At 35.6% G+C, this 14,155-nt stretch overlaps 1 protein-coding gene across 1 annotated transcript; it reads right to left on the reverse strand.

Annotated features, from left to right (window-relative positions):
- LOC18780927 (cleft lip and palate transmembrane protein 1 homolog) lies at nucleotides 2,424-12,349 on the reverse strand. The gene is made up of 12 exons (XM_007214608.2): nucleotides 11,971-12,349; nucleotides 11,051-11,197; nucleotides 10,825-10,939; nucleotides 10,631-10,725; nucleotides 9,544-9,647; nucleotides 9,216-9,253; nucleotides 7,950-8,185; nucleotides 6,039-6,132; nucleotides 5,750-5,940; nucleotides 4,521-4,740; nucleotides 3,844-4,011; nucleotides 2,424-3,176 (listed from the first exon to the last, which is right to left on the reverse strand). The coding sequence occupies exons 1-12, from the start codon at nucleotides 12,169-12,171 to the stop codon at nucleotides 3,028-3,030; spliced, it is 1,758 nt and encodes a 585-aa protein (XP_007214670.1). The 5' UTR covers nucleotides 12,172-12,349; the 3' UTR covers nucleotides 2,424-3,027.

Consider the following 14,155-nt stretch of genomic DNA (forward strand, 5'->3'; position numbering starts at 1 on the left):
TTTGAGGAGATTGTCACATCTTCCTTATTCACAAAAAAGGGCTAAATTGATAGGTCAATCAGCCAAGGCAGTAAGTCTGCTACGCATTGCACCTAAATTCGAAAAATTAAATTAATTTAAAGTAGTTTAAACTATCACCTGTATTATATAAAATATGGATCAAGTCCTAGGTGGTCAAGATTTCTTCGACTTTATTTAAGCTGAACTAGGAAGGGCATAAAAATTCTTCTACCATAAGCAATAACAGTGCACACATCATTTATGAAAGGATATTCTGTTTGGGCCAACAATTTACGCACCCAGCCCAACGCTGGTGGCCCAGAAGGACGAGGCAAAATCAGGACCCGAGCAGTTTGGACTAGAATTGGAATCGAGGGCCCAAAGTCAAAAAGCCCAAACCCAAGTTAGATTTTTTACCAAAACCCAAAAATTGGAAGGAAGTCCAGTACATGCGAATTGCTTAGCCCACAACCCCAAAACTCAAAATTGGGCTTAACATGGCTAAATGAAGGTAGAGAACAGCCTAAAATTGAAGAAACCCAAAACAGTTTTATCAAAACTGCCAGCTCTCTACCCAAGTTGAAACATGGACCAAAATACCACTTTAAGCAAAAGTGATGCACTCAGCCCCGGATCACAGAGAAACCCACATGACTATCTGACTTTGAGAAGTCAACAATTTCAACTAGTCACAGGAGAAGTTGATTGGGAATTAATGAAGACAGGATTACAGAAAGACTTCTCTGAGACTCTGCAGCTAAAAGATCATAATCCCTTTCTATATAATTCTGCATCAGAATAGATGGTCTTTCCAAGAGTTAAGCAGACTACTTTTTTAAGAGATAAGTAGAGGGAGTTGTTCAAAACAAGAAAAGCAAATTGACCATCATGACAGATTGTTTTCTTTCTCTCTCTACAAAGAACAACAGGGAACAAATAAGAGTTCGTTTTTCTTTCAGAAAAAGCAAGGAAAAGACCTTCATGAAAACTGATTATTGATGGTTCTTCTCTGCCATAACAGATAACTTCCTCTTTTCTTTGATATTTAAAAATGAAAAGATCTTGATTTTTAGAAAATCGGCCGCCCATTTTTAAGATTAAAGAAACCCACTCCAGCATTTTTCTATAAATATGAGAAGATGTGAACAGATCAAAGGACAGCAAAAAAATCAATCAAAAACAAAAAACTCAGAATGATCACTTGATCTCAAAAGCCTTCAAAACATTGAAAGCAACCAAGAGCTCATTGAGCCACAAGAAAGAAACCAGTTACAATTCAGAATCTCCAACTTCAGTTCAGACTTAGAGGAATAAGCCATTCAAAACGAGGTTTCTCTCGTTACAAATTTGGTTCAGCTTAAGCCAAGTCAAGCAAAGTTTGAGTTTTACAAATATGAAAACCTCAACAAATTTATCGAGAGCCCTGATCAAGTAGAACAGGCACCACAGTGTAGTTCCAGTTTAGTAATCATTAAGTCTAGCCACTTCTGCCCCTTCCAGACTGAAGAGGTCCCAAATTCTACCCATTCAAAAAGCCTTCCAGGGCTTGAAATAGATTAAAGCTCTACCAAACTCGAACGTTGATATTGATATACAGCTAAAACCTGACAGTTGAAGGTGTTGACAGTCCAGTCCAGCACATGCACACCCAGTCCAGGCCAGATCAGAAGCACCTATCCAGGCAGAAATGGAAGTCTAGCCCTCTTTTTGTTTTTCTAGAGTTGGTTTTTTCTTTTTGAGTTTTGTAAAAGGCAGTTCTGCCTAAAACAATTTGCTATCTTATCATTTATTCTGGCCAGAACTATAAGTTTTGTACTGTGAAAAATTGTGAAAATCCTCACTAGTCTGAGGCAAGAAAAGAACTTACTTAGGAGATATTCCTCACCCAAATTCACAATCGCTTACTTAGAAATCAATAACTTGGGGCGCAAGTAATCTATTTTGAAGAAGTCTGCTAGAATTCTTATTGCTAGCAGTAGCCCGCTTGCACGCTAAAGAAAGTTGACTTGTTAACTAGTCAATAATTTTCAAAGTAATAGAGAATTTTACCCAACCATCATAGGGACAAACATAAAACGAGTGAGCAGATTCCTTTCTCTTTTTTTTCCTTTTTGAGTACAAGGAGGGGAGATTCATACAAACACACAAAACTAAAATAATATGGGTTTAAACCTGACACATGAATGATTGTTAATTATTCGAAAGAAAGAAAAAAAATAACAAGAATATTTTACTTTTTTTTTTTTTTTTTTAAAGTACAAACTATAGTTTTAATTAAAGTGAGGGATTTCACACACACAATTGAAATGTCAGGAGGATTCAGACCTGAGACCTCTGGTCTACAAGTCTAAGCCCATTTCCACAGAACTAGACCCTGTTGATGGAAATATTTGGAAGTTATAATAAGATTCAAATCATTCAACTTGCAAAATTGACTATCAACTCGATGTCGCAAGATTGACCATCAAAACATGGTACATCCAAATAAAGCGAAATATTTCTTAATACACTGTTTTAAGCATTCAAAGCTGGGACTAAAGGAGATTTTAACAACGATAAATGAATATGATCTTCTGCCAGCCACTTCAATTGTTCTGAAAACATCAATACTTATCCAAAAGGGTGGAAAATACTACAAAAGGCATTATCAAAATTTGTGGCATTATCAACGGACTTCAAAAATTTAAAGAAAACACTACATACTTAGACAAACCACCTAGTTTGATCACCTTCTCCAACCAGACCAAAAAAGGATCACCCCCTCCAGCGGCAACTTTCTAAATAATATCACAGAAACTGTAGTCAGTGACAGGAATCTGAGAGGAGCGCTAGTAACAGTTGCTTAACCTACTGGCCATAGAAGTCTTCCCGAGGAGATGGCATGGCATACAACCAAATAATTTACTAAAACAAGAGCCAATGTAAATGGACAAAGCAAAAAGGGCAAAACAAGAATACTAGAATAATGTTTACCCTAACTGAAAGTATGTGCTGTATTAAATCAAATTATCTATATAACTTAAAAGCTTAATTGGTTTTCTTCTCTTCTTCCTTAACAGCAGTGTCAACTGCACCATCTGTGACCTCATCGTCACCACTGAAACCAAATTCATTTACACGTTTCTTGTCCACGGGATAGATCCATCTCTGGTATACGTATATCAGAAATATGACATCTGTGAAGCAAGAACGAAGATAATAAAATTAAAGGGGGGGAATATGTGAACCAGACACAAACCAAAATAAGTTCAAACAAACAGACAGAATAAACTACTAGTTTCAACTGGCCTTCAGAATATTATATAGTGACTTATAGTGCATCAAAATGTAACACGATAACCACTGGCCTGGGCAGCCTAATACAGGAATACCGACTTCCCCTCTACTAAGACCAGGAAAACTTGAGAAAGAAAAGGCAAGCCCCGATTTTTTAGCTTAGTAGCACTGTTCTACCAAAGAAGAAACCAGATTAAAAAGACAAAACCCCCTCTACACCCGTTAGAAGATCAATGTTACACCTTTTCTCATATCCTAACTAAACTATATCCACACTACTTCCCGAACAAGGTGATTATGAGCTGTTTGAGGCCCCTCACTTCAACATAGTGCCACCTCAGACTGCAGCTTCCAGGAGGTGAATTAGTTTATTTATTTATTTTTAATATGAGCTAAATCATGATTTGAAACACCTACATGATGGGAGCTGAATAAAATTCCACACCACCAATGTGATTGACTAACTCATTCAAATTTCAATGAAGAAACAACTCCAACCCCCAAAATATACACAGATTTATGCATATGACTACCGAGGAAAATAAAACGAAATAGACCACATCTTACCATCACGGAAGACAGAAAGGCGATGTAGTATTGGCATTTTTATGACAAAGGCAAATAGATCATCGATGATGGTGTTGAGGAACTTGTAAGTCATCTGCCTCCAGGGTAGATGAGCCACTGACTTCAGCTTATAGTTAATGAACAATTGAGGGCACATCATAATAAAACCTGCAATGACAATGTATTCAAAACAAAGGGCATCAATCATTAAATTTTTACCACAAATAAGGTTAACAACCTAGTATACATAATATAGGAAGGTTGATTTTTGTGTAAACTCACTATTATGAGATGCTAGCACAATTCTGAAAAAACTATTATTAAATCAGAGGGTTACCAAAGCAAATGAAACCAGTATATAGAACAATAGAATAGATAAGGAAAATGCTAATAGCCTAAGACAAAAATAGATTACTTAGTTCTCACTACAAAGTCTTGATTATGCTCATCAGTATCTTCATTCTAAGGTTTTAGATTGAATAAAAGGGAACAGACATAAACTTATCCTAGATTACAGTTATACAAAGAAGTCCAGCGTCAGTAAGTGAGGTATACACAACAGTCATAAAGAGAATTGAAATGGTTTCAAGTAATTAACAAGTAATGCAATTTGCTGCTACTTTAAAAATAAGGGGCCATATTAGCATAGCAAACAATGGATGGAACCAAGAACTTACCAAACATGTAAACACAGCTCGTGAGTGAAGAGAGAATCCAAGAATACCAGCTCCTGTGACGCTCGTACTTAAGTGAGTAAACAGAGGAGCATGCAACAAGGAAGAAGAGCACATATGACAAATACTTCATCGCCATATCATCATATTCTTTTGTCTTATTTCCTGCATATGACTCACGGTCTCGGAACCTCAACATAGGTATCCTCCCTGTTCTATCAATCTTGAGATGGAAAGGACACAAGTGTGTTAATTTTATAAACTACGTAAACTAGAGATCAGGATCATTGTTTAAAATAGCTATGTCACGACACTGAGTCTCAAATATGCAGAGTTTCAAACATTAGCAGATAACAGCATAAAGTATCATGTGATATAGCCATATAGGTGGAAATCAGACATAGGGCAATTTTCGTATTAGATAACAGCACTCTTCAATAAGAGTTAACACCCTACAAACACACACATATATTCCATTTGATTATCATCATCACATTTCAGTGTCTATTAACGTTGTGTTCATCTCCTTATTTGATGATAATTCAACACACATGTTCCATTTGATTATCATCGTCATCATTCACCGCTAATGGAAACATTGTGTTCGTCAATTTATTTTATCATAATTGACAATCAAACGGATATATATGATTTCTGATTTTGCCTTTTTTTTTTGCATGAATGATTCTTAAATGAAGACGCAGAAAATGGACGGTTCATATCATACCACATTGCAAAGGTGGGCCCCAACACATAGACAAACTCAAAACTAAAACAATCCATAAATCTCACATTTGGAAAACGTACAGATTCGTAACAAGTATAGAATCACCACGTATCGAAACCTTTCTTAAGAAACCGAATATTATGCTAAATATTTTTCTCTTCCCACCTTCTCTTCCCGAAAAATCAATGCCAAAATAACTCTCTTCCTAAATACCCAATCTTTGCACCCTCTCCTTTCTATCTTAACATCCCACAGAAAATCCTTTATTAATTTGTAGGAAAGCTACTCACAACCGACTAAATCAAAGTCTCCTTTATAAACACATATAGACAGCTTTTATCCACCCAGCTAACCTTCAATTCACTCTTTCCAAGAACTTAGAACATAACTCAAAAAGAGTTGCTAATAGGTCCAAAAAAAATGAGGGGAAAAAAAAGTAAGACAAAGTGTGGTAAGTTATTTGGCCTAATACATTGTGACAGTATGCAAACTTAAACTGACATACCTCAATGTGCATAGCCTTCCCAATTTTCCAAAACTCAATGCAGCAGCCAATTCCAGAACTTATAAGTATCATCCACGAAGTATCATTGTCAAGTAGATAGAGGAAGACAATGAGCTGACATATGAAGCTCACAATAACAGACTTTGCAGACAGTCCTTCCATAGACTTATTTTTGTTCCAAAATTGAATATCTGCAGAGAAAAAGTTTAGACTAACAAGCCATCCCATAATCCTCAAAATGTTATACGAGTAAATAAAACAAAAGAAAACTAAAAGAACAATCACTCACCATTCTTGAATGCCAAGAAGTCAAACACTGAATGAAGTAAAGAAACAACCATTGTGATTCCAAGGAGGTAAGGATTTCCTTCCAAGAATACTCTCTGTAAAGCATTACAAATCAATTAAGATTTGAAAAGACAAGAAAACCACTAAAGCAGCAAGAATCATGAAAATTATTAAATTAATGAAATTCCACCAGAAAAACACATTAAACTAACTACCCAAAAAAGTTTCAATAATCATCTAAAGTGCAATTTAATCACATCAAAATAAAATAAGTGAACTAGTTACCCAATCCTCTACTTCCCCTAAGGTTCTAGGTCCACAAATTTGCAATAATAAATAATTAAAAAGCGGCAGTATATGCAGATTTTCTTTTATATTATATATATATTTTATATTTTTTTTTTAAGAAAGGGAGAAAATTTTTTTCATTAAAAAACCATACAGAAAAGTGGACAAGTATTCCAGCAATAATAGAAGGAAACAAGAAAACTAGTACAGACATTTACAACTATGAGAAAAACAATCCTAATGAAGACACTGCAGCCCAATCAAGCAAAATGGTTGAAAGAGATGAATTCCCAAAAATAGGAGAAACAGAAGCCTACAGCACTGCCCAGTACTTTGCCTTTTCCCGCACCTCCTCCACTTCTGCCCCCTCACATCTTCAAAAATCCGTTCATTTCTTTTATATTAATATTTTTATGAACATTATACCATATTTATGAGCAAGGTTAAGACTTTATATATTGCATGGATTTCTAACAGGTACCTCCTAGGTAACTTTACACTAAATGACTAGATCATATTTTATTTTATATGAAACAGAATTCATTGATTAAAGCAAACAAATACAAAAACAGAGGACAAGAAGTCCACTACACAAAAAAAGCTCTTAGCAAAAGCAGCAAAAACAAGCATCCACAACAACAGAACAAGGCACTAGGAAACAACTCTCCAAACTGAATATATAGAAACGAAAGAATTATCCCCAGAACCACACCCCTCTTCCTATCACCAAACAACTTAGGCCTCTCGCAGAATAAAGCCACACAAGATTGTGGAACAATCCAGCTCAAATTGGACCCCCTAAACAGCCTAAACCGTAAGCATAAAGCAGCCAGGGCAATGAACAGATAACCCGTACTAACAACCTTTTAATACGCAACACACCAATGGGAAGAAACACCCATGACACTTGAGGGGCATTTTCTTATCAATCCTACTGATGAAAGTTGATGGAAAACCCTCCCATGAGCTATTCCAAGCTGAAAAGATGTACCTTAGGAGGTACTTTGGCCTTCCAAATTAAAATAGAGGCGATAAAAGAAGAAAGATAAGGGTTTCCATCAGCTTCCATCAGTAGGATTTACAAGATGTCACCCAACACTCTGATTGTGATATAAACAAAGCACACTCCCCCACTTCCTCATCATTAAGATTCATACGAAGCCCAAAACTCCACAGCAGTGGATAGGAAATAAGATGAACAAACATACTAGCCATGGAGGTGTTGTGGGGATAGTGACACTACAAGGAGAGCAGTTTTCCCAACCCAGCACTCTTCCCAAACCTCGCCCTATTCCCATTACCCACCTCCAACGATAACAAGAAGAGAAAGAATTGATGCCTTGGGCGAGGTCTTCCCATGGCAGCAACTTGTGCTCCTAATCACAACATTGGAATCCCAACTGTTCTCATTCAGTCATCCCACAGTGCTTACTTTACAATGCATTATATATCATTTGTTTTATTTTTTGGACTCCCCAATATCTGAAATGTAGTATCTCAATCTAATTTACCAAATTTCAACTGAAAATCAGCACTGTAGAAAGTATAGCAAAAAAAACCGACTATTGAATTTATTAAATGCAAATGCCAGCCAATCTCCTACAGTAACAAAAATAAGCAATACCTTCAGTTCATCAGCCTCACCCTCAAGCATGCTTCCATAACTACGGTGAATTTGGAAAGACTGATCAATCTGCAGGAATAGTTGCCACTTGGTCATGCTTATGGGACCTACCTCCAGGTTAAGAGCCAATTCTTTCACTGTCTCATTAATTGCTATCATCTTATCTCGAAGTAACCAAAATTCGTTGAAGAAAATAGTTGGAAAGTAGTTCCCAGTACTAGGCTCAAGATTCAAGTCTGCAAAGCTGAAGTTAAGAAACCCAAAACTCCTGGCTTTAGCATGTTTTACCTCAGAAACCCACATTTTAGTCATATAGAGGCTCCAGTCAAGTTACTGCTTGCACACAACCACCAAAACACAATAGCGACAAGGACAAATCTAAGAATTTATCAACATACATATTGAAAATCATATATTCTCAAAGGAACATATTTTTATAAAATATAAATAAAAAAACAATATGAATTTTTTTCCATAATGAAAAGCCACCTATGCTCCATACATATGCATATAGCTTTCAAGAATATAAATCCCCTCCACTAACCAAAGCTTTATTCCCAAATGAGGATTCCAAGTATATTCGGATTTTTCATTTGACATAACGAGAAAACAGGAAATTGAAGAAAGCTCAGTGTGTGCAGTGGCAGGAAAGTATGATGTTTCTAACTGGCATTATTGTAACTGCATGCATCACTTTATTGCAGCATTGTGGTCAGACACAATGCAGCAGGGAAAAATATAACTCAGCCAATGTCTTAAACTACGGGTATTAGCATGGCAGCAACTGTATAGAAAATATATAAGCTACGGTGTATTCCCAGATATCCCCATTACCAGAAACCAAATTAACAGGAGAGATATCCAGGACTACATTCTAAGTTATGTCAGTATTTGTCAGTGTGTGTAAGTGCTTGCGTGGAGACAAAACAAGACACATCAACGTAGTTCAGGGACAAAATTGTACATGGCATGAAATCATGTACTATTATTACTGTAGCAATTCGACAGTATCATCAGAATATTGAACTTTATTTATGTCATATCAAGACTATATGGGAGTTTTTGCAATAAAAATAATAGAAAATATTGATAGTATCAACATCATATCGAGATGATATCGATATAATGGGACTTGGCTACAGTAATAGTGCTATTTGAGGGCATTTCCCAGGATTAACAATCTTTCAAACCAATAGAGAAAATAATCACCCAGCAATCTCATTATAAGACCAGAAAGCATGACCGTCAAATACAGTAGAAGGATACAAGGGGCAACATTAGGTGGAACAGCATTATGAGGGTACCTGCAGACGGAAAAACCCAAGAATTGGAAAATTCATCGGGAAAAAATGCTTGTAACATGGGAAAGAGAAAACGGTAGCAATATGGAGTGAGCACTTTTTCTCTGGGTAACAATAAAAAAATAATTACAATTTATATAATTAGTAATGTTAGGACCTTTGGCAAAATAAATCCCATACTAAATCAACCTACAGTATTTCAACTTTTAAACTCCTAAGCAAGTTCCTATAAATAAAACATTCTGCCAAATACTTGCCAAACATTGTAGTTATTTCAAACTCAGAAAACATACCCCGTAAAATCATCAACCAGATTAATAGTAATATTTGGTTTCCAATACGAAACCCACTCCACAGGACCATTATCTTCAGAATCACCTTGAGTATCATCAACTACCTGAAACAACCAACATGGACTTCATTAGGACTTATGACCGTAACACTATTAAAAAGAACATAAATTTTCATCATGTATTATTTATGAGAAGTCGAAGTTAACAATGTTGCAACATTTCACTATTGAAAAGAACAAGATGGTAATCAATGTTTTATTATCAAGGACAAACAGATTTTCTGATAGACAAACATATTGATATTAAAAAAACATCACCGGCCTGAATACACAGAAATGTTGACAGAGTGATATCCATATCGCTAAAAGTTTAGGAAATATTAAACCAACCACTAACAGTTAATCTAATAAACTTCATAAGATAGTATGATATAATATATACACGAAATATAGCATTCACCGGTGGGTTGTAAAGACTTAATACTATTTAACCACACTGTATAGATTGGATAGTTTCTCCTCTTATGAACCAACTCTAGAAAGGTTTTTTATTCTTACATGTATGGTTAACAGATAAAGAGAATAGAGTTACCACTAGTCTTCTATGAATTGACATTTTTTTTTCCCTTTTTTTGTTCTTTTTTTGGAACAGATACGAATGTAATGGTCAAAATAGGCAGAGCCTCTTTTGTGAAGCATATTAATTATTAGAGGAAATTATTTTGTTAACAAGTACTTCATTTTTTTAAAAGCCTACTTTCAATATGTGAACTAACCCATAAATATTTTCGAGATCCAAAATCTGTTGAACTCGAGCCTCAATCAAGTCCAGGCCCACTCAGCCAATACTCCTCAGTACTTAACTATCCACCTAAGCTTTTCTCTTGACTCAAGGTGTGGGTTTTTATCTCAAAATTCCTTGGTACAATTTTCAGACAGCTACCCTTTGTCCCTTCTCTGATGTGGAACAATTGTATACGATACCAATTCCCAACAGATTTGAGATTCTAGTAATCAAAATTTGAAGTTCACTCATAAACAGTAATCTCAGAACAATCTATGGAATCAGTAAATAAAAAAGAGCGTGCCTCAATTAGTGGTTCCTTCTCGTCAGAGCCTTTCGAGTCCCCCAGCAAACTCCTTTTTTTATCAGCTTTCGGCTTCGGCAGGTGTGTCACAACAGCTGAGATGAACAAAAAGATAAATTTATTTCCAGTATTCATGATAAAATGAAAGAATTAGAAAAGAAACTTTATGGATCAACTCCAGGAGACAATCTTACAGTGTGTCTTTCCAAATACAGCAAGAGGCTGATACTCTGGATCACTTGGGTCTGGAGGGTAACCAGAGCGTGCAAAGAAAACATGAGCATAGAGACTTCCATTGTGCTTTAATGCCTGAAAGAAGAAATATTTATCTTCATATCTTTGAACTTTGCAACCTATTGGAAACTAGTAATGAGAATATTAATTGATCATGTGTCATATAGATAAGTCTATAAGCGATACCTCAGATGGATAGTACTTCATAGAAAGAGATCTGGTACTCTCTGGCCCCCAGAGAGCATATGGAATATTAGTTTCATGCCAAACAAGTTCACGTTCACTGCCGAATTCATTGAACTTTTCACGTTCAGAAAGATACAACCACATATCCTGAATAGAAATCATCAAAAATTTGAGTTTGACAATGAGAATGGAAAAGCTCTAAAGGAAAATAGTGGTATAAAATGCCAAATCAGGCCTACTCTGAAACAATAACAGTTAGCAGTTTGCTTAAACCTGTAACACATAAAGATTTAAACCAGAAATGCGATTTTTCCCCATAACACCATTCACCGCCAAGTTTATTTTTTTCCACATATATCTTTCTCTGTATACTCCATTTATCTAACAATCTTAGTGCACATGTAACCATGTGTGCGTTTATTTCCATCATAGCTTTTTATTTATGAGAAGAAAAAAAGTTCACTCTGTACAAATAATTGTGTTTTGAAACCATACATAGCAGGCGGCAATATTCCCATCCTATCTATACACACAGTTGCTACGGTAGCACTTCAACATCCATATGAGTTTCAATAAACTTCCAACTGTCATAAACATGTAGGTCAAACAACTGTCCTTTTTATTTATATTCAGTTGTAATAAATTATAACTTTCGAGTATGGTGGAGGAAGTACATACTCAGCTTAAGCCCTTAATATTTATAATTATATACTTCCCCTAAGCCATGTTATTTGGTAGCCAAAAGATTTATTTTTACGTATGTTGAAGACACAAAAACAGGAACTTAAAATAATCGGCAAAAATAAAGAGAGATACAGCGTACCCAGATCTCAAAAACAACCAAAACCTCAGTAAAGCATACAAATTTGAGAAAATTAATGAGAAAAAGAGGAAGAGTAAGAAAGAGAGATGATTCAGACCAGGGGTTCAGCCTTTTGGAAGAGATTGGTGCTGAGTTGAGTGGGGTCAGAAGGCTTTTTGGGAGAAAAGAATTTGGAAGCGAAGTACCAAAACACAGCAATCCTTATGATTCCAGTGATGCTCTGACCAAACCCTCCTCCTCCTTGCTGTTGTCCGCGTTGGACTTGCCCTTCTGCTGCCGCTGCTGCTGGCGGCGCCATCTTCTTCTTCTTCTTCTCAGCTCGAGCTGTGGCTTTGCCTCCGCTGAGATTTCGTTTCAGAGAATGAAAACACAGAGAGAGAGAGAGAGAAAGAGAGAGAGAGAGAGAGAGAGAGAGAGTTATGGGTGAGATCGAAATTGAAGGAAGCGTGAGAGATATTTGTATTGTTAATAATACTTTTGCTTTAATTTGATCGCAAAGTGGGAAGTAGTGTTTCGGCGAATCTCTAATTACACTGGTTTGCCGATGCAAAGTTTACACGACGCGAAATGTTTTAGGCTGAATTACCATTTTTTCCTTTGAAATTTTAATTTTTGTTGTAATGAAGGATAAGTAAAGAAGAATAGGTGAAGCCCACATAGCCAATTAACATTCACTAAATTTAACCACACACCCATCAAACTAAACCACTACCCAATTGATTGAAGAATATTAATGATGTTGTTGATTGAAGAATATTAATGATGTTGTCTACCAATTATATTGTGAGGTGAACAACCAATGTCTTAGGCCTATAAATAGATACCTCCATCAAGAGAAGTTTACACATATAGAAGAGGAAGAGAAGGAAGAATGAGGGTGAGTGAGTTGAGAGGAAAGAGAGCAAGAGAGAAATTCTCCAAGAGAGAAAATTGAATGAGCCATACATATTGTAAACACTAAAGTTGTAGCCCTATTATTCTACATAGTGAAAAGTTACTGTTGCTGCTCTCCGAGGACGTAGGCATAGCCGAACCTCGTTAAATACTGTGTCTCATCTACTTTACGTGCCGCTCAATATTCGCACATATCTCAGTTCATTTTATAACACGTTATCAGCACGAGAAGCTCTCAGGTATAATTTTTGTGTTGCACTATTATCTATACTACTAACCCTTATGTTGATGTAAGGAAGAAAAGTAGTGGAGGAGCTGTGGTCTGCAAGAGAGATATACGAGCAAACCAACTGTAAGGATAAGCTCTATGCCTTTTACTTTTTCTATTATTTTATTATTTCTCTACACAACAAGTTCAACTTAATTGCAAGTGAAAAGAAGAAAAGCCAACATGATATGTCTAGCTTTCCACTAATATATTAGTATAATAATATCATATTATTTGATTGTGGTGTTGATATGAATGCACAAATAATTGTCTTTACTTTATCCTTATATATGGAAATTATATGGACAATTTCACCTTCTATATTTTTTGTGGTGGTTTTTATCCCCACATTTATTTTATTTAAATGTATGGAGCAGAATTAGTGCCCATACAAGCATATTTACTTTACCGCATATTTAATTTTATTTAAGGTATGGTACGGGATTAACGTCCATACAGCAAGCAATTTAATTTATGAATTTACTTTACCGCATATTTAATTTTATTTAAGGTATGGTGCGGGATTAACATCCATACAGCAAACAATTTAATTTATGAATTTAATTTACCGCACATTTACATTTATTTAAAAGGGTGGTGCGGGTTTATCGTCCACGCCTTTACTTTTATTTAAATGTATGGAGCAGAATTAGTGCCCATACAAGCACAATGTACTTTACCACACATTTAATTTTATTTAAGGTATGGTGCGGGATTAACGTCCATACAGCAAGCAATTTAATTTATGAATTTACTTTACCGCACATTTAATTTTATTTAAGGTATGGTGCGGGATTAACGTCCATACAGCAAGCAATTTAATTTATGAATTTAATTTACCGCACATTTACATTTATTTAAAATGGTGGTGCGGGTTTATCGTCCACGCCTTTACTTTTATTTAAATGTATGGAGCAGAATTAATGCCCATACAAGCACCTTAACTTTATGAATTTAATTTACCGCACATTTACATTTATTTAAAGTGTGGTGCGGGTTTATCGTCCATACCAGTAATTTATTTACCAGCAATTTATTTTATGGATTAAATGTGCTGTATGATGAGTTTTTTTACAGTATGCAAATCAGGACCAGAAGTTCCTTGATCCTCATCATACAA

This window comes from Prunus persica, chromosome G4 (genome assembly GCF_000346465.2).
Source record: "Prunus persica cultivar Lovell chromosome G4, Prunus_persica_NCBIv2, whole genome shotgun sequence".
Classification (NCBI taxonomy): Eukaryota; Viridiplantae; Streptophyta; class Magnoliopsida; order Rosales; family Rosaceae; genus Prunus; species Prunus persica.

What these genes read in the sequence shown, in the direction of transcription:
- LOC18780927 (XM_007214608.2), bottom strand. Translation starts at nt 12,171, where the DNA reads ATGGCGCCGCCAGCAGCAGCGGCAGCAGAAGGGCAAGTCCAACGCGGA. An exon ending in TCCAAAAGGCTGAACCCCTG is followed by an intron (nt 11,198 to 11,970) that starts GTCTGAATCATC and finishes ATTTCTATTCAG; the next exon opens with GATATGTGGTTGTATCTTTC. An exon ending in TGAAGTACTATCCATCTGAG is followed by an intron (nt 10,940 to 11,050) that starts GTATCGCTTATA and finishes TTCTTCTTTCAG; the next exon opens with GCATTAAAGCACAATGGAAG.